Source organism: Ambystoma mexicanum, chromosome 2p (genome assembly GCF_040938575.1).
Source record: "Ambystoma mexicanum isolate Mex_15411 chromosome 2p, UKY_AmexF1_1, whole genome shotgun sequence".
Taxonomy (NCBI): domain Eukaryota; kingdom Metazoa; phylum Chordata; class Amphibia; order Caudata; family Ambystomatidae; genus Ambystoma; species Ambystoma mexicanum.
In genome coordinates, this window is record NC_090923.1 from 1,224,734,387 (window position 1) to 1,224,760,300 (window position 25,914).

The following is a 25,914-nucleotide window of genomic DNA, read 5'->3' on the forward strand; positions in this document are numbered from 1 at the left end:
TGGTGCCCTAGACAGAAGGTAACAGATTTTCATTGTTACAAAACTCAGAGGCTCATTCTGTCAATCTTGGATGGATGAAGGGCTGGGTGGACCTGCAGGATTCAAACTAGTGACTATGAGATCACACAACCATGGATCCTGCCAGAGAATGCACTAGTCCACTGAGCCACAGACCTGGATGCTAAACCTGGATCTGGACACCAGTTTCAGGAAGAGGCAGGTATGGAGACAAGACAGGAGAGAAGGAGACATGAAGGGTACAGGAACGCAGGGTGGGAGACCGGCTATCTCAGAAGCATAGGACAACCTGTGCAAACAAAAACTACAGCAGTTATTTACCTTTTATTGCCTGTGCTTCTTACGTTCTGCAGAGTAGGATGATGCAATATTGTGTTTAGATCTCCTTCCTCGAGAGAGGCAATAGCGGCGGACACCTGGAAACAGTACTGTGGAAACCGAAGGGGGATAGGCCCCCTCACTCCACCACCTCGGGCAAGTTCAGATTCAGGACGGCTGTCTACTTACATGGGGTGCTCTGTTATAGTAGCTTAACCACATCCAAGGCAGAGGCTGCAGCAGCTTTAGCCCTGTGGCACAGCAAGGGGTTCAACAGGAAGCCGAGGGCAAGCTGGGTAAGGTTCCACCGAAGGGAACAGTCTGGGGGAACAGAAAAACAGGATAATGAGGGAAGCACAGGCCTTTTGTACCCCAGGGAGGAGTTGAAAAAGAAGTGACAACTGGCTTGCAAAGGCAGCTGCCTTCTCATGAGTAACGACTGGAATGAGGAAGAGGGGACTTTGAAGCAATGCAGCTTTTGCCGTGAATGATTTCCTACTGAGTGACGCTTCACAGGCTCCACTTGTTTCAGCAGCATGTTTTTTGTAATTTACAGCGAGGCATGTTTTAACGAGTGGCCCATAGCCCTGCAGCTGTGTGACTTAACTGGGAAAAACATTTAAATTTCAGGCGACCTGCCAGCAACAAAGTTACGTGTACCCCTAATTTTTGCATATACCGAGAACACGCCATTTCATACTTGCCATGTGCCCATTCTCGCTGGCCATTGGCCAGTAGTGAGTGCAGATTTTGAGGTCTGGAGTAAGAGTAATCACAAATTATTAATTTACCTCATTTCGTTCAAGGTAAGATCGACTTTGGCTTCAGAAGAGTGAAAGAATATCCCCTGCACAATGTTATTCGCGTTTATAGTTAATCGGCGTTTGAGTTTCTTTTCATCGGTTATTTTTTCTGCCTCTGAATTTACACCGAGCAGATCAAAATTCACACGTTCTAGAGAGGGTGGCACCCTGAGGTCTATGAACCACAGTGACAGCTGACCAGTCTAGATGATCTGCACGTTTTGGTAGGGATTCCTCAGGCAGTGGACTGTACGGATTTTTCACTCTTAACAAAACATCTGAAGTTGCAATTGCTGTAGGCCAAGAAACTGTTTAAGGCTTCCATAAAGTTGGTTGCGGCTTGTTTTTTGTGATCATGGCAGAGTTTGATTTGTCTTTGCTTGAATGCTTCTACAACTTCATTGTTTTGTCTCCAAGTTGTCTTGTGATCTAATGATACACATGCATGCTGTAGCACCACTGCTCACATGGCTCTTGTGATTTGGTGCTGTTATGCCTGTCATCAGTGTGAGACATGTTTTAAAAATGAAACCTCAAAACTTCTTTGCTTTTACTGAAGATACCTCTGAACCTAGTCCCGTATTTAGGGTTTATTTTGGTTAATATCACTATAGATCATTTGTGAGATTCGGGGAAATGTATATTGTTGAGATGAAGATTAATTGGTATTGTGGCAAGAAAGTGAAAATAATTAGTTGGTTCAGTTAGTTCATTTCTTGACTGGCAAGTCAAATGTGACCAATTGCAACTATACCAGGTCAGTGGCTCAAACATTCGGAGGGAAACCTAAGAACAAGCCCCTGCTCCCCCTCCCCCAACACTTGAGTGATAATCGATCATGAACAAAACAATGTGTCCATTCAATTGTTGGAAGAAAAGAAAAATCCATTTGTATAAAACCAATATTTAGAAACGCAAGTAATTTTTATTGCATGGTATGTGTAGATTGTTGCACCTTAGTTTTATCTTTGTTGTGCAATTGCTTATGGAAAACTGAGTGAGGTACCATGCACTTAGTTGGTTTGCTGCGAGATCGAAATTAAGTGACCTGATTTTTGGACAAGAATGGTGGCTGAAGCGTCACCGATCCCAGAAAAAAGTTGGTCTAATTTTATTGGTTGCACCAAAGAGCCTTAGCTGACTTCTTGTCAGTCTGGAGGGGGGATGAAGATCTGGCCGGTCTTCGCGAGCTTCCACTCTGACAATAGGTGACACTGGAACTCCGAGTGTTGTGAGGGGTCGGAAATGTAAGGCGGACAACTTTAGGATGATTTTTCATTATTTAAATTATACATTTTACCAAAGCCTCACTATCTCTACTCAGGCAAGGATTTCCTTGCCTGTCAAAACTAAAGGGAAACACTCTGGCCCTCACACTATCAAATACATTAAGAAATATATGGCAATTCATAGTAACATTAACAAGGATTTTCAGTCTCTCTTGGCAATCTGGGTGAACTCCCCTTCCCCAGTGGTCAAGGTAATTTGGTTCAATGTTCAACAAAAGAAAAAGAAAACTGGAAAATCCACATTCTGTGATATAGTCTTAGGTCATTTCTTAGCTCCTTGCTCCCTCAATGTTAAAAGTTATGTTAACCGAAGTTCCAACAACAGAAAAGCTTTTCTTCTTGGTGAAAAGACTTGCCACTTCCTCAGTTGGCGTCAAAGTTATTCCCAGCCACAATGCTTTGCCCCAAATTCCAGTTGTCCAAGAAGAAATGCCACAGTTCAAACGAAATGCACTAAGTAAATGTTAATGAAACCCAGTTCTTGGCTAAAGCTTAATATGTCTCTCTTTAAAAGATTAGGAGTCACAGTAGTTATCTTTGTCAGGGGGATTCACAGCACTTCTACTTCCACTTCAACATCTACAAAGGTTCACCATGAGAACCTACTTCTTTGCCTCATAGTATTTCGCCTTCGTTTGTGCTATTGAAGTCTCAAATCTACTGACCACCAAATACACCACCATAGCTTCCATACTTTGGAACTTTTGGTTATGACAAGATTCACTTTCAGATTCTTCAACCCCTTCAAGTAGACAAGGCACTCTTCCTCTGAACCTTCCTTTTCAGAGGGGCAGCCTCTTGCCTTTCTTGTCGGTCTGCAACCACCACCAACCTGTAATTGTGTTTATGACACACGTCTCTCTTCTTCATAGTATATTTGGCAATGTAGGTCGTATCAACTTCAAAGAAAGTAGCAAGTTTCCTTTCTCCAACCTTGCTTTTATCCTTCTGCCTACTGTTAGCCAGAATAATTACCCTGAAGCTGTGTGGCCACTGTCTTGAGTTCAGGTAATGCTTGCACACTTATATCTTAGGCAATGCTGAGATTCGGTTTGTTAGAAGTTGCTCGCAGATCCTGCAGGCTCACGGTTCCTGAAGCGACTGTCGGACTGATAAGAAGGAGGAAGAAAGACTGCAGGGTTCTGCACTGCCCAGGGGAGAAACCAGCAGCAGAGCAAAGCAACAAATAAAAGGTGCGCTCCGTAAAACCCAAACGGGGTCCGTTCCTCCTAGCTATCCGGTTCACTGCAGCGATGTACAGCAAATTCGACCAGTGGAGGGAGGCCTTGCTTGGTGTTTGGCGAACTTGTTGGTCCCACCAGCTCAAGGGAAGAAGATTCCTTGCAGATCTTCTGTCGTCGGTAGGTTCAGTAGTTGCAGCAGTCCTCTTCCTTCAGCTTCTCTTCGGTTCTCTCGATCCAGTGGTGACTCTGCCTTCCAAGTGCCAGAGACCTGCTTTTTATGTAGTTTTCCCCCATTCACACAGCCTGGCTGTCAATCACACAGCAGGGTGGCTGTCCTGGCAGGACAGTCACCTAGCCAATCAACAAGAGTGTGACTTGGATCTCCAAGTGTGCAGGGGGCCTAAAACCCCTCACTCACATCCTGTTTACCTAGACTGTCAGGCGTCTAAGGAGGGCTTCTGGGCAGAACCCCGCCAAAGGACGGTGTACAAAGGAACCAAACCTGGTTTGGCGCGCAGAGTAAAACACGAGAAAGACCTTTACAAAAAGAAATGGCGAATAAACCCAGCCGGAACCACATCAAATTAAATGGGGTCCAGCAGATAAGTTTGAGGCTACTAACATAGCCTAAAACGGTACCAAGGTTATTTTCATAGACCGCGGTAGGAAAAATATGGTAGATACCACTGCCACCAGCCAAGTCTTAAAGGAAGGGGAACGAAATAATGTTCCATGACAAACAGACAAAAAGGATAACTATTAACCCTTTCCAGTACTCTATGGAAGATAGTTTGTACTGGGTCTGTGAATTTAAAAAGACTAATAAAGTCAATGGCAACTTTACATGTTCTGGGAAACAGTAGTCAGTCCCAGAAAATGGAGTTTAAAGTGGGAAGTCTGAAAAAGACAACCATGTGTCACTGCACTAAAGGTGCTGTGTGCCACACAGTAAAAAGATGATGCCTATGGAGTAGGTGAGGCTCCACAGTCTATGAACACAAAAATGTAAAACACAGCAAAACCAGGTGAAAAAAATAAATCCTAGAAATCCTGCAAAGCTGCTGAGGGACTCGGTAGGTAAGGGAAGTTAGCCATTTTGGAGAATTCTCCCCAACAAACACCATTTCCTCCCTCTGCGTTTCTTAAAAAGTGATAGAAATTGCTGCTTGAGCATATTTTGTGGATTAAAATTAATTGCTAAATTAAACCACTATAGAGTCCTAATTGACACATATAATAGGATAGTACTGTTTGTAATAGAGCACCGAACACCCTAAAGTACTTCCCTGACATCAAAGAAAAATCTTCCTGCACAGTACCTGAAGTCAAATGCATGCCACAAGGTTCCTGTACTGCCCCCACGCTCTATAATCTTTTTACCAAGCCACTATTTGATAAACTAGACGCGCTGGGGATCACTTACACAAACTACGCCGACTACACGCAGGTTCTCCTCCCCCTGATAGGAAATTATCACCAAGACGCCTCTACCCTACAGCAAATCTACTCTACCATACAAGCATGGATGGCTACTAACGGCCTCTTCTTGAACGGGGACAAGACCGAAATCCTCATTCTAGGACAGAAATCCACCCTCTCCAACCTCAACCCACTGTACATCAATTTCAACATAGACAATTGTATCATCCCAGTCCTATCTTCAGTCAAAGCACTGGGGGTTCACATAGACGCAACACTATCCATGGACAAACAAGTCAGCGCCATAGTCTCGGCCTCAGCACTGAGTACTAAACTCATTAACGCAATAAAACCATTCCTAACCAAGGATAGCTGCCTCTCCATCGCCCGAGCAACTATAGGAGCCAAACTAGACTATTGTAATGCGCTCCTAGCCGGCACCTCCCAAAAAAACTTATCTAGGCTCCAAACAACCCAAAACAATGCTCTCAGAGCAGCCCTCAGCATACCAAAAAGAGAACACATCGCACAAGCCAGAATGGCAGCTCATTGGCTCCCAATCAAAGACCGTATCTCCTTCAAAATTCTCACAACCACCCATAAATGCATCAACCTCACAGCTCCCTCTTATTTATCTGACACGATAGGTAGATATCAATCCACAAGACCAAGAAGAGCACAATACACGAACCAACTAGCAATACCTCGCATCAACAGAACCAAAGCAGGAGGCATAGGCTTCCCCTTCCTCGCACCTAAACTCTGGAATTCCCTACCTACTGACCTCAGAGCTGATACATCTCTTTTCTCCTTCCAAAAAAAGCTCAAAACTGCCCTATTCAACTAAACCCGTTTTCATGTGCTCCTGCTGCTCTTGCATATCTGTAAAAAAAAAAAAGTATATCTCGCCCAATGTAACCTTACGGACATGAACTGTATGTAACTAAGTATAAGCAACACTGTAACTAGCGCCACGATGCCTTCGGTCTGATGTGTGCTCAACAAATGCGAATAAATAAATAAATGCTAAGAGTTGGGTAGAGCACTAGAATGTGCAGATCACTGTGCTGATCATTGTAAGTTAGGAGATCCTGCTGCCGGTGAGGGGTTCTTAAGACGGTGTTCTTGGGTCTTGGCGAGGTTTAGAGTGGGTTTGGGTAAGAACCAAGTCAACCTGGTGCTTGCTCAGATCTTCTTGTTGACTTTGTAATTTAGATTGGACTCTAAATGAAAAATCTCCTCACTTCATGTTTAGGGTGATTTATTTATACACTTAAGCCGACACTTGTTTGAACCCAACATGGGTCTTTTTCAAGGCCTTGATAAGAATACAAGGTAAGGTGTAGGTTTGTAGAAATAAACACCCGAGTGGGGGGGTACCAATGTGATTTGGATAGAGGTGAAGTGTTCAGGGTGTGAGGGTTGGTGATCGTTTGACATTTTGTATATAGGTACACCGTTTTGATGCATGAGACTCATTTAGGCATGTTGATTGTATTGCATTGGTGGTTGCGATTGTGGTGACAATAAGTGAACAAAATGTACATCCGATGAGATGGATGAGACAATGCATGACATTTCAAGTTGTTACGGTGTAATAGATGTAGGCATGATTTAAAACATAGTTCTAGAAGTGGGGGCAAAAATGCACAAGCCAAATGAAGGGTAGCACCAAGGAAACGGAAGAAAAAAAGTTATGTTAGTAAAGTGGGGTATGAGGACACGGTCTGGCTGGGCCAGTGGAGTTTTGTGTGGTGCAGGTATGTTACCTTACCTTTTGTGGCGAGCACATAGATATAAGGTGGTGGCGAGCTCAGCGTGGGGCCCTGGTTGGTTAACCTGTGGGGTAAAAAGTACAGGTCATTTATGTAGGTGTTAAGCCAGTAAGAACCAGGCTGTCAAGCACAGATGCCGTTCTCTGCGTGGTGAATATTTGATTGGGGGTGTGCCAGGGAGCTATTGAGGTAAGATGTGGTGCTTATGAGCGTGTGCTGGGAGGGCACCAGGCGGGACTTTGGCAGAGAGTCAGGACACAGGTGCTCAGAGAGCATGGTCAGGAGTTGCCGTGGGCAATTATAGGGAGCGGTCGAGGTTGGTGTAGCAGTGTTGCAGCAGTTGCTGCAATGTCTGCATATGTATTCTGGATACAGTGAGTATACCGTGCGTGCCCAGGCGACGGTGATGGCTGTTGGGGCCAACGAGTGGGGCCACCACATGGGCGAGGGATGGTGGGGGTTGCCCGGGGATGTGATTGGTGGGCGGTGAGTAATGGGGAGCCTGTATCTGTAAAAGTAAATTAACCACATGCCTATTTCTCCGTACATGACAAGAGTGAGGCATAGTGGGCGAGTACCTTGAAAAAATGTCAGTGCGTTAAGTAAGAGGCAGTGACATGCCTGAGTATTGGGCAGACTGTGGGAGGCATGGTAGAGGCAGGCTGATCCCTGTGTTAATGCTATAGTCAATAGTCTGGCCAGAAAAATGAAGAAATAAAAAGGCCTGCTGGCACAAATCCTGCAGTATGAGGGAATTGTTGGATATAGATGCTCCGGGAGGGCAGCTGAGCAGGTGATCCTGGGCACACACTTACCTGAAAGGCCAGTAGGGCCTCTGCATAAAGACGGGCAGTTACTGCAATCTTTTGATGATGGATGCCATCTTTGAATGCAGTAAAAATAGTGGGAGAGCTTTCACGCGAGTAGTCCTGATGCGTGCTCACTTCTGATTGGTTCATGGTCTACCCTATGGGGATGGGCCCCCTTGAGACAGCGTAGTGCTGTGTAATGGAAATGATGATGCATTGTGGTCGTGGCAGTACAGTTGACCGAATTGTAGGTTGGCTGTATGAACCCCAATATCTGTCAGTAATGGGAATCTAAGGCGGGGGAACGTTCTATTTTGGAGGTTTGTGTGGAGTGCAGGTGTGCGCATGGGCCAACCATCAAGGAAGAAGTCGGGCCGGAGTTAGGATCTGTAGAGGGAGCTGTGGTTGTGACCTGAGTAGGTGGCGGGACCGACTGGATTCGTGTTTGCAAGCCATGGTGGTGGAGGCCAATGGGGGTGGGGGGGGGGAATTAACCTGTATGCAGATGGGGGAGAAGCGGGGTGCGGAGGAATCTCTGTCTGCACTGAGGAGTGCGAGGGTGGCATGTGAGGAAGCTGGCCGGTACAGATAGTCCATAGTGGGAAGCCTCCAAGGGGGTGGGTGTTAACGTTTTCCATGAGTGGGACGGGGGGGATTAGCGGAAAGGGAGTCAATATGTAAGAGTGGAAAGAAACCAGCATTATTCACAAGAACACCAGAAGTTCATGGTCGGTATTAAGACCCATACTGACACATTTGCATATTAATCTTGCTTCACGTTGTCTTGGTCATCTCCTCCTCTTATCACATTTCACTGATTCGAGTCTGATGAATTGGATGCCACTTGTTTTGTCCGGCTGGTCGTTCTCTTGCTAGCTTGCAGCCAGTGGCTATCTTGCGCCCTGGGAGCTTATGAGGTTGATGTTCCCTGATTCTTGTGCGTAGTGCCCTGATAGTACTCCCAATGTACATTAGCTTGCAAACACAGATGATACATAGACCACACATTTTCATTTACAGCTCAATGCGGTGACGATCTGTTTCATAGAAGATGACTGATTTTGCAGTCTGTGTGGGCACATTGGAGCCAGTGCCGCATTTGTAGAAGGCAGAAGCTTGCGAGGCAGTGAGCCAGTTTTGGCTTGTTGGCTGTATTGATACCATGAATGATGGGCTGAGTATTGTTCTTAGAGTAGGAGGATTTATTCTTACGAGTAGGTGCTTTAATGAAGAAAATGGTAGTATGTCTGAGATACATTTGTGGATGTCTTCGTCAATAGATACTAGGTGTCTGTGTTGGATTAGGATTCTCTGCAACTTGTAGCTGTCTTGGCTGAACTGGGTTACATATCTGATTTCACATGCATGCTAGACTGCTGTGACAATGTCACTAGCCGGACCTTGTGTGGAGTTGATGGGGACCCCTCACAGCATGGTGTGGTAGGTCTACCAAGGTGGAAACCAGTCATTCCTCCCCAAGTGCATGTATGTACGTAGGCAGTACCACTGATGATTCTAATTTCCGGTCGATGCATTCATCAGCTTTTCCGGCAGATCACTTGTGACATGGCAACCCATTAGAACTTCCAGACAGCTCCAAACCTACCAGAGCGAGAGATAGTTGTGATGCAGAGCAGCAGTGACAATACACTGTGACAAGGGACACTACGCACAACAGGCCGACACCAACAGACACTGTCAGAGCAGCTGCAGCAAGGCTCTCGGACACATATTTTAACAAACCTGTTGTGGAATGCCTCCCGGACATGGACATGAGACAATCAAAAACTATGGTTCAGCTGCTGCGTGGGCACTGGAAACGAACGGGAACATAATTCAATGTGGGCCGCCATTGACATTGTGCAGTAGACGGGCGAGGAAAAAAGGTTCAGGACATTTTTATGTATTCTGATGTCTGTAACACATCCCAGGTGGGAAAGATGAGTCAAGATTGGCCAGGGGAACTAGTCGGAGGATAAAGCTAGGAACAAGGTGGTGTAGGTTGTTAAGGTGAGGTCTAAGGAGGAAGTGGGTGCAGACCAAGGAGTACTGTGGAGAGGGGAGTAGTAGTAGTAGTGTTGAAGAGGGCAGTAGTGTGGAGAGGGCAGTAGTAGAGTATTAAAGACGCGAGTACTAGGGGGTTGTAGTGTTGGGAGAGCAGCAGGGGAAAGACATCTGAGGTTGGAGGCAGGTGGTAGCAAGAGGGAGGTGAGGGAGACACCTGCATCAGCGGGACGAGGAGGAAGGCTCTGGACGGGAAGCAGGGGGTCCCTTTCAAGAAAATGAATTTAAAATCCCTTGAGCTGTTTTTGGAAGTATGTGTGTTATTGAGGCTATCTGTGACAACTGTTGCTTTACTAATGCCAGTAATCTGTTTGGTGAGTTTGGCGGATGCTCAGGCCAAGTTGAAAACATGAGAATCCAGCTAAGTCCTGCTCTTTATGGAAGTCCTTTGTCTCGAAAGGTGAGGATGGGACTCTACATATGTCGGCAGAATTTGTGATATAAGTGCTTTAATCTGTTTAGGTCAAATGTTTTCACTAATCAAGAATCCTTCCAAGGACTAGGATTACAAAAGTCACCAAGGTCAGCACGTTTGTCTCCTTGTAATGTTATCCTACAGCAATGCTAGTGACAAACTGCAAAGTCTACTAATTACACTGAGAATGTGTAAATTCTGGACGTTGAAGAAGCGCAGTCAGAGAAAGCCATTGTGTACTTTATTTCTTTAGAGCATTGTTAGTGGGATTCCCTGCTAATAACACTAGAGTTCAGTTCATGTTTATGTAGTAACAAACTTTAATCCTAAACTTTCTTCCCCAAAAACATGGACTTTGAGTCCATTAATGACTTTGTGTACCTTTTTTAAATTTATTTATTTATTATTCTTTTTTTTTCTTCACATCTTCCTTTCATCCTCAGATGGCTGCTATACGCAAGAAATTGGTGATCGTTGGAGATGGGGCCTGTGGCAAGACCTGTCTGCTAATTGTTTTCAGCAAAGACCAGTTTCCGGAAGTCTATGTCCCCACCGTCTTTGAGAATTACGTAGCAGATATTGAGGTGGACAGTAAACAGGTGAGCAAGATCTTTGTTTCCTTCTGTGAGTCTTCTGTGCCATCAATGGTCCACAGAGCCAAAAGTTCTCTGAAAAATGAAGGGGGTTGGGGGTGTCTCAAGCTGCATGTAAGGCTTTAGTACCTGCTGCTTTAAGCACTTTTTATCTTGACCAGCTCTAATTGTAAGGACCATCAAAGTCCCAAATATGAATGTGCCCCAAGATGCCATCTCTTCCTCAGGGACAGTGCTAAATCATGTGCCCAGTTTCTCTTCTGTATGAGTAAACTCATGTAGCTGGCTATGAAAAGCCTGCTAGTTGTTAGCCGCCTTTAATCCATTACTAGTTATCCCTGTGCAAAGTCCAGGTTACCGTCCTGATTGAATGACCGGCAAAATGTTTGAATTAATACAACTTTGACTGTGGATTGGCACTTGATCTTGCACAGATTCCCCATGCAAGAAGAGCAGATTTTGGTATCCTGGATGAACCGAAAACTGTGAGGAAGGTGTATTGGAACCAGCCACTCTTCCACAACCCTCAGGACTTGGAATCAAAAGTCCAACTGCCATAGTAAGGCCACGAAGGTCATCAACACTCTGTGGTCCAGCCCTCAACGGAGTCTCAGTCCTTGGGCCCTCTGTAAGCATTTCTTGACCTAGTCACTGCTAGCTGGGGTGAAGAGGCATTCGCAAGAGAATCAAAATCGCATTGGTTAACTGACCCAAGATCCTTCAGCTGGCCCATGTTGAACTCTTTTCACCTTGTCATTGTCCCCACAACTGCTGAACTTCAATGAAACCCTTTACCACCCGAAATGCACCATATTCAGTGTAGTGTACCCCCCATCTCCTCCTTTGCCTCAAATAACCTGCAGGTGATCCTGATTCCACAGAAGCCAAGTTAAGTGCTTTTAGAACGGAAATCCTGTTGTTTCACAGTGCATCCCGGTTTGATAGAAAATCCACTTTTTACCCCATGTTTTAGCCCCCTTTACTGTGGGGGTTGGATTTGCTTCTCCCAGCCAGGCTTAATCCAAAGACAAGTTTCATATGCTCTGCTCTTATGCTCTGCTCTAACAGTGGTTATGACTCCTAATGCAGGAGTACCTCACAGGTACCCCATAGTTTCCCAGAGAGAGTACCCTTTGTTAGTCACGTGGCTAGGTTGGTGATAGCTTTTTCTCCTGTGTAAAATGGTTTCATATGTTGGAATCCATTGGGTTCCTTTTTGACCCCTTCCTCTGTTTTCAAATTGGAGGTTGTCTTTGTCTGCCTCGAAGATCTGAGGGGGGTGACATGACTAGCCCTTGTCCCGCTTTGAGTATGGAAGAGGAGGTAATTGTCCTGTAACCAGATCTAACTGGCATGTATTGATGCCCGTCTTTGGCATTGTGGATTCTCTCCTTACTGTGTGCATGGGTGGCTTGGAAGAATGGCTTGCATTGACGGACTACCCTGCTTTTTGAATAATGCTTTGTGTACGATTGGGTGATTGTGTTCATTTACTGCATCTTGAGGGGGATAAAAGCAGACCTCCTCCTTGCCCACTCGCCTTGTCAACAGCTGGATCACCAAGGCCTTCTGCTAGAAGAAGGACCAATCTCTGCACCAGCATCCTTCGGTACTCTGAATAATAACAGGCAGCAAAGCACTGCTTCTCCAGGATTACAAGAGGGACCCTACAGTGGGGGCTCCTTTCCCCTGATCCGGTGTGGACAATTGAATTGCAGCTTCAGCTCCAAGGCCTCTTCTCCCTGAAGTGCCTGACCATGCTGGCATCACGTTCACCCATGGACATCACAGAATCACACTGGTTCTTTTTCACCTGGGAAGCTCTAGAAGCATTTGTTGCCTATATTCCTGCTATCACACTGCCAAACGCGCCCTCCTGACTCCTCATCTGTAGCTGTCGCAAGCAAATCACAAATAAACGTTTTTCCCTTGAGTCTCCTTTTCATGACCCTAGCGTCAGGATCTGAATCTCATGCCTGAAGACTTGTGAACCCTGCATCACTGGCAACAGCCTGCTCTCCTTTCCGCTCCCTTGGGCCCGCCCCCTGTTCTGGGAAGACTGGATTCAGAATAATCTCTCTTGTGGGTCTCAACTGCACCGGTGGTTAGTCGTTCGATCATTCAGTAGTTGCTGAACAAACTTGCAAATCATCTGCCTGCTGCCAAACCTCTTTTTCAGTCACAGGGTATTGCTTCACTGATCCTCTGGCACTGCTGGCAGGTGTCTTCTTCATCCCGGGACCCTTTCATTTCCAGTGACTTTTCAGGGCTTCCTTCCAGCTTAACTCCAGCAAGTGCTCCTAGGGGCACTTTCACCCAAAGGTAACTTGCCAAAAACTGTCTCTATTCACGCTACTGGGCTTTGTCTCTACTTGAAATGTCCAGCCTAGATAGCTTACATATTTGTTACTGCATTTTCCTTTCTAGGTGGTACTTTATTGACTAAAGAACCCTTTCTTAAAACTTACAGGAGGCTTTTGTTTTGTAAAGTTACTTCACTTGCTTTCGTCTTTACTCTTTCTTACACAAAGATTATATTTTTGTAAAAATAATGTATGCACCATCTCATTTGGTATTAATGAAAAGTGTATACTGTACCTGTGGACCACACCACTTAATCTCAGAGAGTTAGGCCTGGGTTACTATGTCGCGATTACCACTTGGTCATTCTGATGAGCTTGTGGAAATTCCTAGTAGTACCAGAGTCAGGAAGCTATACCCGAGGATCCTGACCAAAGGGCCTTAGGGAAAGTCTCTTTTAACAGTCCTTTGACCTTTTTCTGTCTCCCTGACCCCTCATGGTTTATCAGCCTTTCTCCAGGCAGCACTGCCCCGGCCACAGAACTGTCCTGTGACGGAACAGGCAGCCCAACCAGAAAGCAGGACTGGTGAGAAGTGATGGGATCTGGATGGGATTCCACCAGCGGAGGAGGAGCCGGGATTCCACCAGCTCATGAGGACCCAGGAGCAAGGACAAAGAAACCAGGGTCCACAGCATGGTCACACCAGGTCCTCCCTGATTGGGAGGTGTGGGGATGAAATCCTTGTGTTTTTTCCCATTGACTTTAATGGGCCACCCAGCATATCTGTAATTTGTTTAGGAACCTAACTGATGTTTGGGGTGAGGCCTTTGAGCCTCATTCACGTGCTCCACTCATTCCGGTTGGAGTGAATTGGGTAGTCCTTCAGGCTCCCAGCACAGGGAAAGCTCGCCCGTTTCTTTTTCCAGTTTTTATTTATTTTTTTGCTCTGCGACACAAGCAGACTTAAGTGGAGTTGGTGCAGGGATAATTGCCCCTTTTTCGTTTTTCTGTAAGCAACGTTTTAGTTACTTTTGTGATGGGCATAGAACAGGCTGGTGGCAGTGAATCTATTACTCTTATTACCTGTTCCCCTTCCTCCCTACTAAGGTGGTAATCGATTAGAGATTGGAGCATTTTCTGGCGCATAGCAAATATCTCTACAATCTGATAGGTCGTGTATCCATGCCCCTTCAGGTGCTGTCCCCAGCCACTCTCCACCACTCCTTTTGCCCATACTTCTACGCCCGTCCCCTTTCCTCCATACGTGTGGGACATTCCATCCTTTGGGACGGAACCACAGCACTTTTGTAAAATAAAAGCATCAAAAATGAGTTTTGTCTTTTTAAAAAGTTTTTACGGAGGGTACTGCATGTGGCCGTAACTCCGGCCTCCTGAGCTCTGCCCTGCGCATCGTCCTTCAGTCCTTTTCTCCGCGCGGTCGTGGCTGGACGCACTAGCATCACCGGGAATTATTTTCTTGTATCCCCTTTGTCCTCCCTCCTGCTCCGGTTCCACGGTCCTAGTCCTCCGTCTATGCCGGAGCGTCTGGGATTCCTGTCCTGTCCTGTTCTGTCGTTTCGTGAGGGCGGACCCCCCCCCCCCTCGTTTTTCTTAGGAGTGTTTAGGCCCGGAACATCGCTGTCACTTGTGCTTTTATTGCGATTCCCTCTCTGTCCGGCCACTCCAGCATAGTCTTCTTCGGTGGGAGGAGGTGTTTCAGTTCTTCTGTGGCTCTGGATACTGGGGTTTGCCCTGAGGTCTGTTTCTGGAGCTTTCCATACCGAGTCACGGCTCAGTTCTCCTCAGGTGTCGACAAAATGGCGGCTTAACGCCAGTAGTCCATGGTGGCCATTTTGGATACCTCTCCTACACCAACGCTCACTACGGCTGGTGCTGGGAGCTTCCCTTTTGGGGCTGAGCAGTTTTTTCCACGCCATGTGGACAACCAGAACCTGTTCTGCCCTGATGTATGTGGACCCAGCCGGTGGTGGACCTTCCTGGCAACCATCTTCATTGCGTTCATGGGGGTATGCCCCTCAAGAGTGGCCTCTACCAACTCCAGCGCCTAGACCTTCGTCGAGGATGTGTGTTTTTTTTTCGGAAAGTTCGGACGCTCATGCAATCTGATCCCATGAGGGCATACTTTATGGGCCTTTTTAGGGAAATGTATTCTGGTACTTCTGTACCGCCTTCGGCCCCGGCTGATCCTACGCATGTCCCGGTGGTGCCTCCTCCACCACCTCTACCTGCCGGGCCGCCTCCACCACCTGAGGCCCCTAAGGTCTGGGACAAAACCCATATCGGGCTGCATCTCAACAAGAGGATTGATGCTCGATACACGCTTCACGACTCGGAAGATAAAGCCTTGTCTGCTTGTCCGCTCCCATCATCAACGGTGGTGGCTGCAGTCCCCCTCCAGTCCAAGCCGGCCTCTGCATCCTCCACTGCAGCGGCCCAAATCCTCTCCAAAGAGGATTAGCTCCTTGACGCCATTGGTAAAGTCTTTTCCAATGCAGTGCTCCAACTTGATAAAGCTAACACCGAGCTCATCCTGGCAGCAGCCAATCTTGGACTGTGGAAGGAGCTAACCGATTTCCAGGAATGTATTCCTGCGGATAGGCTAGACTACTTGCAGGTCGGACGCAAAAAGTGTTGGCACAGGATCTACTGGAGGCTGCGGCTCGCCACGTAGATACCTCCGCTCAAGCCCTTCTGGTCGGGGTTGACGTTTCCCGCCAAGCGTGGCTCCATGCAACGAAGTTCTCAAAGGAAGTGCAGGACAAAGTGCTGGACCTTCCTTTTGATGGGTAAGGAGTTGTTCCATCCCTCCACAGAGGAGGAACTCACAAAAACCAAGGCGAGTACTCAAACCACCAGATCTTTATTGGTCCCGGCGAAAGCTCCAGCTAAGGCCCCTTATACACAGAGGTCCTTCTCTACGTTCAGGGGGTTTCAGGATCGTCGTGCCCACCGATCTGAAGCTCTGGTTGGTGTGGCGGGCCCTGCCGAAAGCAACAACGGCAAGGTGGTTGGTTTTTCTCTCGGCCATCAGCCTCCTCTCCAGGGACAGGTAGTCTCCCTGCCGACAAATCATCCAAATTATATTTTTTGTCAGTCGCACAAGACTCCGGTGGGAGGACGAATCTCTTCTCATTTGGAGGCGTGGCAGACCATCATCAAAGACCGGTGGATTTTGTCCATCGCTCGGGTGGGCTTCTGCTTGCCCCTCCCTCTTACCCCACCCTTCAACCCTCCCTTCCAGCAGACTGGGTCGCCCTCCCTCAGGGCCGAGGTACAGAAACTTCTAGACCTCTGCGAGGTAGAGCCTGTCCCCACCCCCCCCCCCTTTCAGGGAGCATGGGGAGGGCTTTTACTCCCGTCTGTTCAGTGCCCAAACCCAACCAGGCTGGCCTGCGCACTATCCTCTATCTTTCCCAGTTAAATCTTTCTCTTCCCCAAGAGAAATTCAAGATGATCACATCTTGCCAAATAAAGTCCTCTCTTCGGAAGGGCGACTGGCTCAGCGTAGTGGAACTTCAGGACGCATACATGCGCATTCTGATATGGAGCCCGCATTGGAAATATCTGCGGTTCTTCCTGGGAGAGGAACACTTCCAGTTCTGTGTGCTCCCTTTTGGTCTCCGCTCGGCGCCGCCTGTCTTTACAAAGATGTAGTTGGTCATCGCAGCTTTCCTCAGACTGCAGGGGATGGTTGTATATCCATATTTAGACGATTGCCTCCTGCGCAGTCCTTGCCCACAGACTCCCTTGACCAATCTTCAGTCCCTCCTTCAGCTCCTTTTCCATCTTGGGCTGTTGGTGAACTGGCGGAAATCGTCCATGACTGTCTCAAGACCTGATTTTGCTGGTTTTCAGTTGGAATACAGTCAGTACCAAGATGTTCCTAATGGTGGGCAGGATTGTAGACCTACCAACCACGTGTCAGCTCTTCCTCCAGTCCTCGCACATGACGGCCTGGTGGTTCCAAAGACTTCTAGGCCTTATGGCCTCTTGCGTGCTAGCTCTGCCTCTAGCACGTCTGAAGATGAGGCGTACTCAACTGGCTCTTCGGAGCTGTTGGTCTCAGGCTTTTGACATTATTCCAAGATAATCCCAGTTCCATCCTGCATGACGGCGAATCTGCAATGATGGTCCTCGACCAACAACCCCTCAGTGGGGGCCTCCTTCCAGGAGCCCTGCCCACAAGTGACGGTCACAACTGACTCCTCTCTTCTGGGGTGGGGAGCGACGATGGGTCACCTCGAAGTATTCGACCTATGGACGCTTCAGGATAGACAGTTCCATATCAATTATCTGGAGCTCTTGGCTGTTTTCCTCGCGCTCAGTTTTTCAACCGTCTATCACCGATAAGGTAGTGCGTATTCGCACAGACAATTTTGTGGCCATGTTTTACATCAACAAGCAGGGTGGCACCAAGTCACCACTCCTTGTGGACCTAGCCATACAAATTTGGGACTGGGCCATCCAGCACAAAGTGCAAAAGCTCAATGTGACTGGAGACTCACTCAGCTGCCAGTCGGCAGCCAGTTACTAGTGGGAATTGAACAGCGATGTTCTCTCCAACATTTTTCGCCAATGAGGCACTCCAGAAGTGGACCGCAACTAAGAGACATATTACTGTAGCAGCGCCTCGATGCCCCCAAGCTGTGTGAGCGCTTTAAAAATGCAACAAAAAAAATATATACCTATTTGCGACATTTACAAACGGGAAACGTCCTCTTTATGCATCCAGGGACGGCCTTGCAGCGTCCTCCTTGGGAGAGGCCCTCGTGAAAAAAACAATTGGCAATTTTTTTTCCCCAACTCCCTATGTAAAATTGTGAGCAAATCAAGCTCAAAGAAAGCACATGGGGGCATCCATTTTGTGAAATGGATGCCCGCCGCTGTGCTCGCTTTGGCTTTTGCGGCACTAATGAAGGAAAAGCCTGCCAGCTGTAGTAAACAAAAGCTACCACTGGGTGGCTTTTCCTTCATTGGTGCTGTACGTGGAGGACGGGGACCGGAGACTACAGGCAGAAAAGCTGAAGCTGCATCTCGGTAAGTGCTATTTTTTAAATAAAAATAAACACTAGCTGCGTTTTATTTTCTAGTTTTACGGGCTGGAGGAGCCCGGAAAACATAGAAATAAAACCACAGCTTTAAAAACGTTGTATTTATGTTTGCGGTAGCTTTTGAAGCGACCGCAAACATAAATACGTTATCTCCCCCCCTGCCAAAAAAAAGCCTATTTATTTATTTCTCCAGCATGGGGTCTGGCATGGATTCACATGCTCATGAATATTCCCCGTCGTCAGGCTGGGAATCCTCGGTAAAGAAAAAACCAGTATCAGTTTCGTTTCTGATCTGTCTTTCGTAGTAATAACCAATCACTGGTCTCTGCGTCATACTGACCACAGCCAATGACTGCCCACTACCTAAGCACCGCCTCTGGCAGCCATCTTCAGATTTTTACCGCACGTTCATGTGTTGGGATCCTCGTGCTATTGCTCTCGAGCGTTAGTGCTATTTTTTCGCGCTTTTTACAAAAAACTTCGATTCTTTCGGTCAAAAGAGCCTCAAGCTCCACCGATCCTACATCCGATCAACGGGGACCCGTGTCGGATTCATCTGTGCCCCTCAAGGGTGAAGATTTCGTCGAGCTACACTTCGGAGGACTCCAGAAGCTTCTCAGGCCCTGTCTCGGAGATGGCCCAGGAGAAGGGAAGCTCGACGCCCGGAAAGCTGTTCAGGGTCTGCCCTGGATGCCAGCTGCAGAACGTCTTCAAGGAGGACGAACACTCTTTCTGCCTTTACTGCCTTCATGAGGACAAGACGCACGTGGAGAAGGACTGTGCGTTTTGCGGCAACATGTCGGAACGGACCATGAAGGACCGCCATCAACGTCTCGCCAACTGGCTGGAGGGTAAGAGCCCGTCTGGCGAGAAGAAGAAGAAATCCGAGCGGTCTTCTAAGACCTTTGAGGGCGCCCCGGCGACGGGGGCCCAACATAAGGCCAAGCACCGCGAGTCCGCTGGCACCGGGAGCGCCGAACGGTCGGGCTCTGCGGGCGCCAGGCAGGGCGTACCCTCCCCGGCACCATCAACCACGAGCCAACGCTCTGGGTCGGGTAAGAGGAAGGCCGAGCACCCGGCGAAGCTCCTGGAGAGGCCCCGGTCGAGCTCTAAGGCAGAGGAGGAGCGTGGCAGTGCCCCCTCCCTCAAGGATAAGGCGGTGAGCGCACCTAAGGTGGTGAAGGCCTTGATCCATCCGGCCAAGCCCTCTATCGAAACGGTCGCGGCGGCCCTGGCTCAGCCTGTGGTGGCTGCACCAGTGGTGGCGACCTCAGGGCCCAGAATCTCCCTGCCTCCTCGGAGGGAGTCTTCCTTTGTGCCCATCGATAGGACCCCCGTGAAACCCTCCGTGGGGAAGAAGAAGGGGGGGCAGGGCGTCGTCGTAGAGTCGGCCTCAACCTCAGAAGAGGAACTGATCGAGGTCTTAAGCCACGGCCTAGGCGTGGAAGAAGGCCAGCCCGTCGGAATGGACCCCGACGCAGGTGACGACGACGACATCGTCGAGGATACCGACGGGGCCCCTGTTCGCCCGTCGGATTCCCCTCTGCCAGCGCCGCAAGACAACTCGGCGGCCATTTTGTTGGCCATACAGTCCTTATGCTCCGAGATAAGGACGAGGCTACCGTTACCGACGGAGGAACCTCTCCCGTCGGGGGATCCAGAACCGGGACCTTCTGGTGTTCCCCCTACCAAGAAAAGAAGGATCCATCCACCACCTCCTTTTCAACCGTCGCGCCCCTTCCAGCCCTCCTCCCCGTCCACCCGAGGGGATGATACGGGGACTGACACGGCAGCGACGGGTACGGACGACGAGGCATACGACGAGGATTTTCCGTCGTCGCCTCCCACCAGGGCCTCTCCGCCCGACGAGATCGGATCTTTCCACTCCATGATCTCCAGGGCTTCCGAGCTTTTCCAACTCTGCCCTGAGGAGAAGAAAAAGGAAGGCTTCCTTTATCAGCGGCGCGAGGCCAAGAGGAAGACGGTCCTCGCAGTGCCTCTGTTGGACGACATTTGGGATGAGGGCCTTTCCCTCCTCAAGAACCCTTCCACGACGCCAGCTAGAAGAGACCGGTACGAGAAAAAGTACCGGGTCCCGGACACGGCCCCCCTATGCCTCCGGGCGCAGCCTACCCCGGACTCCGTCGTCTCCGCGGCAGCCAGGAAGAAAGCGGGGGGGGGTGCGGCCTCCACATCGACTTCCCCGCCGGACGGCGAGGGAAAGAAATTGGATACTATGGGGCGTAGAGTCATCTCGTTGGCAGCGACGACGATTAAAGCGGCCAACGCCTTGGCTATCGTGGCCCGCTACGACAGGGAGCTCTGGTACAAGATGGCTCCCCTGCTGGATTTTCTGCCGGACGACAAGAGGGCGGAGGCCCTTGAGATCCTGCAGGAAGGTGAGGTGGCCTCGGACCACGCCATCACCGTGGCGACGGACATCGCCGACACTGGATTCCGCCAGCTGGGCAACGGTGTTTGCCTTCGACGTCGTGGATGGCTCAAAGCTACGGACTTCCGGCAGGACGTCCAGACCAGAGTCCTGGACATGCCCTTCGACGGGAACAACCTGTTTGGGAAGACAGTGGACGATTCCCTTCAGGCCATCAAGGCGGATACTGAGACGGCCCGGGCCCTTGGAGTCCTGCAACGACGGACGCCCTTTCGGAGCGGCGGAGGCAAGGGCGCCTCCAAAGGTTCCGGCGGCGGTTTCGCTTCCTACCGTCAAGCGGCCCGCTCGTCGTCGCAAGAGGCCTACAGAGGACGAGGCAAGTCTAGCGGACCCCGCCGTCGTCGCCAAGGAGGTCAAGGCGGCAAGGCCGCGTCCAAGCAGGATTGAACCGGCCTTGGGGTCGGGCCCCCACCGAAGCACCCCGGTGGGAGGCCGGCTGGCGAGCTTCGTCAGCGTGTGGGAGTCCATCTCCACTGACCGTTGGGTGCTGGACGCCCTGGCCCGGGGCCACGCGCTCGAGTTTCAAAGAAGGTGCCCGCGCGTCCCCCCCGTGGCCAGGAAAGAACTTCACGTCCCTCAACTTCTCCTGGAGGTAAAGGCGATGCTCAGAAAGGGCGCCATCGAACTCGTCCCAAAGAGGCTTCGGGGCTCCGGAGTCTACTCGAGATACTTCCTCGTGAAGAAGAAGACGGGAGGATGGCGCCCCATCCTGGACCTGCGACGTCTGAACAAGTTCAAAGCCCTTCCCTTCGGACTACGGTCGGCACCCAGGGTATTCACCAAGTGCCTTGCACCGGTGGCGGCGCAGCTGCGCCGCGAGGGGATCCACGTCTACCCCTACCTGGACGACTGGCTCATCCGCGCCAAGACGAGGGAGCTCGCGGTGGTCCACACGGCAAGGACCGTCCAACTCCTCACGGACCTGGGATTCTCCGTGAACTACGCCAAATCCCACCTGGTGCCCGCGCAAGTCGCACTGTTTCTGGGAGCGAGGCTCGACACAGTGTCCCTTCTGGCCTCCCCGTCGGAGGAGAGGACCAGGACCATCTTGGGCAAGGTGCAACGGATGTTGGTGGCCGACGCGGCCAAAGTGAGGTCCATCAAGTCCCTCCTCGGGATGATGTCTTCCTGCATCTACCTCATTCCCATGTGCAGGCTCCGGATGCGCCCGTTGCAAGAATTCCTGGATGCGCGCTGGATCCAGACGACGGGCAGCTTCGAGGAAAGGATCAAGCTCGACAAGAGTTTCCGACGAGCGATACGGTGGTGGGGCACCCGCGCGCATCTGACGGCGGGCATGGACTTCCAGACCCCAGCCCACCAGGAGACTGTGACCACGGATGCCTCCCTGGAAGGGTGGGGAGCGCACACCGAAAATCTGCACGCAAGGGGACTCTGGCTCCCGACGGAGAAGTCCCTACATATCAACGTCCTGGAGCTCCGTGCAGTGTTTTGGGCCCTCAGGTCCTTCCTTCCGTCCCTCAAGGGCAAGGTGGTGAGGATCTTCACCGACAACACCACCACCATGTTTTACATCAGGAAACAGGGCGGAACCAGGTCCCCAGCGCTGTCCAAGGAGGCGCAGGACCTGTGGCATTGGGCCGTCGCCCAAGGGATTTTTCTGGTGCCGTTTCATCTGGCAGGGATAAAAAACACCATCGCCGACTCACTCAGCAGGGAGCTGCGCTCGTGCCACGAGTGGGAACTACGGCAGGATCTGGTGGATCGCCTCTTCCGACGGTGGGGCACACCCCAGATCGACCTGTTCGCGACGGCGACGAACACCAAGTGCCGGAGGTTCGCCAGCAGGTTTCCCCAGACGAGGAGCATGGGCGATGCTTTCTCGTTCCCCTGGGAGGGCCTGTTCCTCTACGCGTTCCCTCCCTTGCCTCTGCTAATCCGGCTCGTCAACCAGCTCAAGAGGTCACGGTGCAGGATGATCCTCGTCGCACCTGCGTGGCCGAGGCAGATATGGTTCCCGGACCTTCTGGACTTGTCAGCGTCCCCGCCGATCAAGCTGCCGGCGGACGCGGATCTACTCTCCAGGGAAGGAGGCGCCATCCTCCACCACGACCCGAAGTCGCTGAACTTGCAGGCCTGGCTCCTGCAGCACTAGAGTTTGGAGGATACGACATACCGGCCGATTGCAGAGAGGTTCTTGCAAAGGCCAGGGCGTCCTCGACTCTTAAATGCTACGGACACAAATGGAAGAGGTTCTCTGTCTGGTGCCACGCACAGAAGATTAACCCTCTATGGATTACGGCTCCCCAAGTACTGCCGTACCTGCTGACGCTGGCCAAAGCTGGTCTGGCACATGCGTCCATCAAGATTCATCTTGCTGCGATCTCCCGATACACCAGAACCACGGGCCGGACGTCCTTGTGGTCTCATCGTCTGGTGAAAGAGTTCATGAAGGGACTGTTCAGATCGTTCCCGCCGGTGAAGGCTCCGGCCCCGGCGTGGGAGCTCAACGTGGTGCTGACCAAGCTCATGGGACCTCCGTTCGAGCCTCTGCACTCGGCCCCGTTGAAGTTTCTATCGTGGAAAACAGCTTTTCTTGTGGCCATCACCTCCGCACGACGAGTGGGAGAGATCCAGGCCCTTTCCTGCAAGGCCCCGTACTTGACTTTCCACGACACGAGGGTAGTGCTCAGGACGCACCCCTCCTTCATGCCCACGGTACCGTCGGACTTCCATCTCAACGAACCCTTGGTGTTACCTGTGTTCTTCCCGTCGCCTTCGTCGCCGGCTGAGAGGACTTTGCACTCGCTGGATGTAGCTAGAGCGCTGAAGTTCTACGTGGACCGCACGAAGGGTTTTCGGAAGACGTCACAACTCTTTGTGAACTTTGGACCTGTCAATCAGGGGAAAGCTCTCTCGAAGGCTTCCATCTCCAGATGGCTCTCCGGCTGTATCATGTGCTGTCACCGGTTGGCAAACCGACCGCTGCCTGGCCGTCCGAGAGCCCATTCCACCAGAGCGATCGCAGCTACCACGGCGTTCCTATCTGGTGTGCCCCTGCTGGACATATGCAGGGCTGCTACGTGGAGGTCGACGCACACCTTCACGAAATTCTACTGCGTCGACCGGGATTCCAGGGAGGAGTCCAGGGTCGGCCAAGCAGTGCTGCGCAACCTGTTCGCCTGAGGTGAGCCTGGTGAGGAGGTAAGATGCTTAATGTTGAGTTGATGTGATGCTTAATGTTGAGCCTTTGCCACCTCCCGTGGTTGTGCATGTGTGTACTGCTATGTATTCTTTATTCATGAGCATGTGAATCCATGCCAGACCCCATGCTGGAGAAGGAACAAGTTACTTACCTGTAACTGTTGTTCTCCAGCATGGGTCTGGCATGGATTCACATGCGAACCCTCCCGCCTACCCCTCTGCGGCTCTTCACTTGGTCATACTGCCACTTCACGTGCTTCCAAATCTGAAGATGGCTGCCAGAGGCGGTGCTTAGGTAGAGGGCAGTCATTGGCTGTGGTCAGTATGACGCAGAGACCAGTGATTGGTTATTACTACGAAAGACAGATCAGAAACGAAACTGATACTGGTTTTTTCTTTACCGAGGATTCCCAGCCTGACGACGGGGAATATTCATGAGCATGTGAATCCATGCCAGACCCATGCTGGAGAACAACAGTTACAGGTAAGTAACTTGTTCCTTATTTTTTTTTTTAATATTGCCTATCTATTTTTTAAATAAAACATTTTGGGCGAACCATTCCTTAAGAAGTGCATCAAATTGCACTGTCCTCTTCATAGCTCCTTGGTGGCCAGCCAGATTCTAGTTTTTGGAACTTAAGCATCTGTCGATTCTTCCCCCGATGAGATTGTCGCTGATTTCCCGACCTCCTTCAGCAGAGCGATCACCAGCTGTGGCACCCCTCCCCACAATTGTTCAGCTTGGTGGCCTGGTGCCTGAATTCAGATCTTTAGTGCAGTTCAATCTGTCAGAGGACAATATGTGCATTATCCAAGCGGCCAGAAAACCTTCTACGAAGGCTCAATATAGGAGCAAATGACTCAGTTTTTGCAACTGGTGCTTAGCTAAACCGCTCGACCCGAGGCAGCCTACGGTTGACACTGTTGTATCATTTGTGTCTCGCCTTCAGGCATTCATGTTTTGTCTTGTAGAACTTGATTCTCTGCCATTGCGGCCTACCTGTCCACGGACAGCTGTTTTTCATTGACTTCGGTCAATAAAAGACACTTTGCAGGTAGTCTTCCTCTTCTCGCCGGTGCGCACCCCTCATCCCAAATGGTATTTGAATGTGGTCCTCACTGCGTTATGCCATAAGCCACTTGAACCCATGGCCACTACTGATCTTAAATACTTTTCCTGGAAGGTCGCTTTTCTGATCGCAGGAACATCAGCGAGTAAGTGAGCTCCATGCGCTTTCCGTGGAACATCCATTCCTCAATTTCCATAAGGATAAGGTTGTGCTTCGCACTCATCCTTCCCTCTTGCCTAAGGTGGTTACCGATTTTCATTTGAACCAATCGATCTCCTTGCCTGGTTTTTTTCATACATCGGATTCGAATGCCGAGAGAGTCTTACACAACGTAGACGTCAGGCGAGCCCTAAAGTTTTATCTTGATAGAACGAGAACTCAGAGGCTCCTCACAACTGTCACATTCGGAGACCCGAAGGGGAAACCGGTATCCAAAGCAACTATCTTCTGATGGATTGCCTCATGTATTTCAGAAGCCTATGCCATTCAAGGCTTTCAACCCCCGAAAGGCATCCATGCTCCTCTTGTACGTGGCAGTGGCTGCTGTTGCCTTCCAAAAGTATGTCCCTTGGGAGTCCATCGCCAAGGCGGCTACGTGGGCTTCCCCATCAGCTTTTTGTAAGCATTACTGCTTAGACCGGATCTCCAGGGCTGCTGTTAAGAACTATTCCAGTAAAAGGGTTTTCCGTCCACCCATACTTCCGGTAGTGTGTGCTTGAGAATCTCCCACAAGTATGGAGGAATGGGGACGGGACGTAGGAGTATAACAAAGTTACTCACCGTAGTGACTACCTTACTCCTAGTCCATAGTCCCCTTTCCTCCATACGCCCGCCCACCATCCCCTCTAAAAAGTATCCTCTATTATTGATTAAATGGTCTTGGACCTTGTGATAGAAAAGAACTGAAGGGCGATGCGTGGGGAGGAGCTCAGGAGGGTGGGGTTACCGTCATGTGTGGTACTCTGCGTAAAAATAAAAGGGCAAAAACACATTTTTGATGCTTTTTTACAAAAGTGCTCCGGTCCTGTCTCGAAGGACGGTATGCCCCACAAGTATGGAGGAAAGGGGACTAAAGACTAGGAATAAGGTAGTCACTACTGTGAGTAACAGCGTTGGTGCTGCAAGTTGGGTAAGATTTTCATATTTATGATAAATCTTCATGACC

General features: G+C 49.9%; 1 protein-coding gene across 1 annotated transcript in view; it reads left to right on the forward strand.

Moving 5' to 3' along the window:
* LOC138567367 (transforming protein RhoA-like) overlaps nt 1-25,914 on the forward strand; it is a 231,592-nt gene that overhangs the window by 37,130 nt on the left and 168,548 nt on the right. Inside the window, exon 2 of the mRNA XM_069645506.1 lies at nt 10,538-10,693. Within this exon, the coding sequence (XP_069501607.1) occupies nt 10,538-10,693 (156 nt within the window). The remainder of the gene's footprint in view (nt 1-10,537; nt 10,694-25,914) is intronic.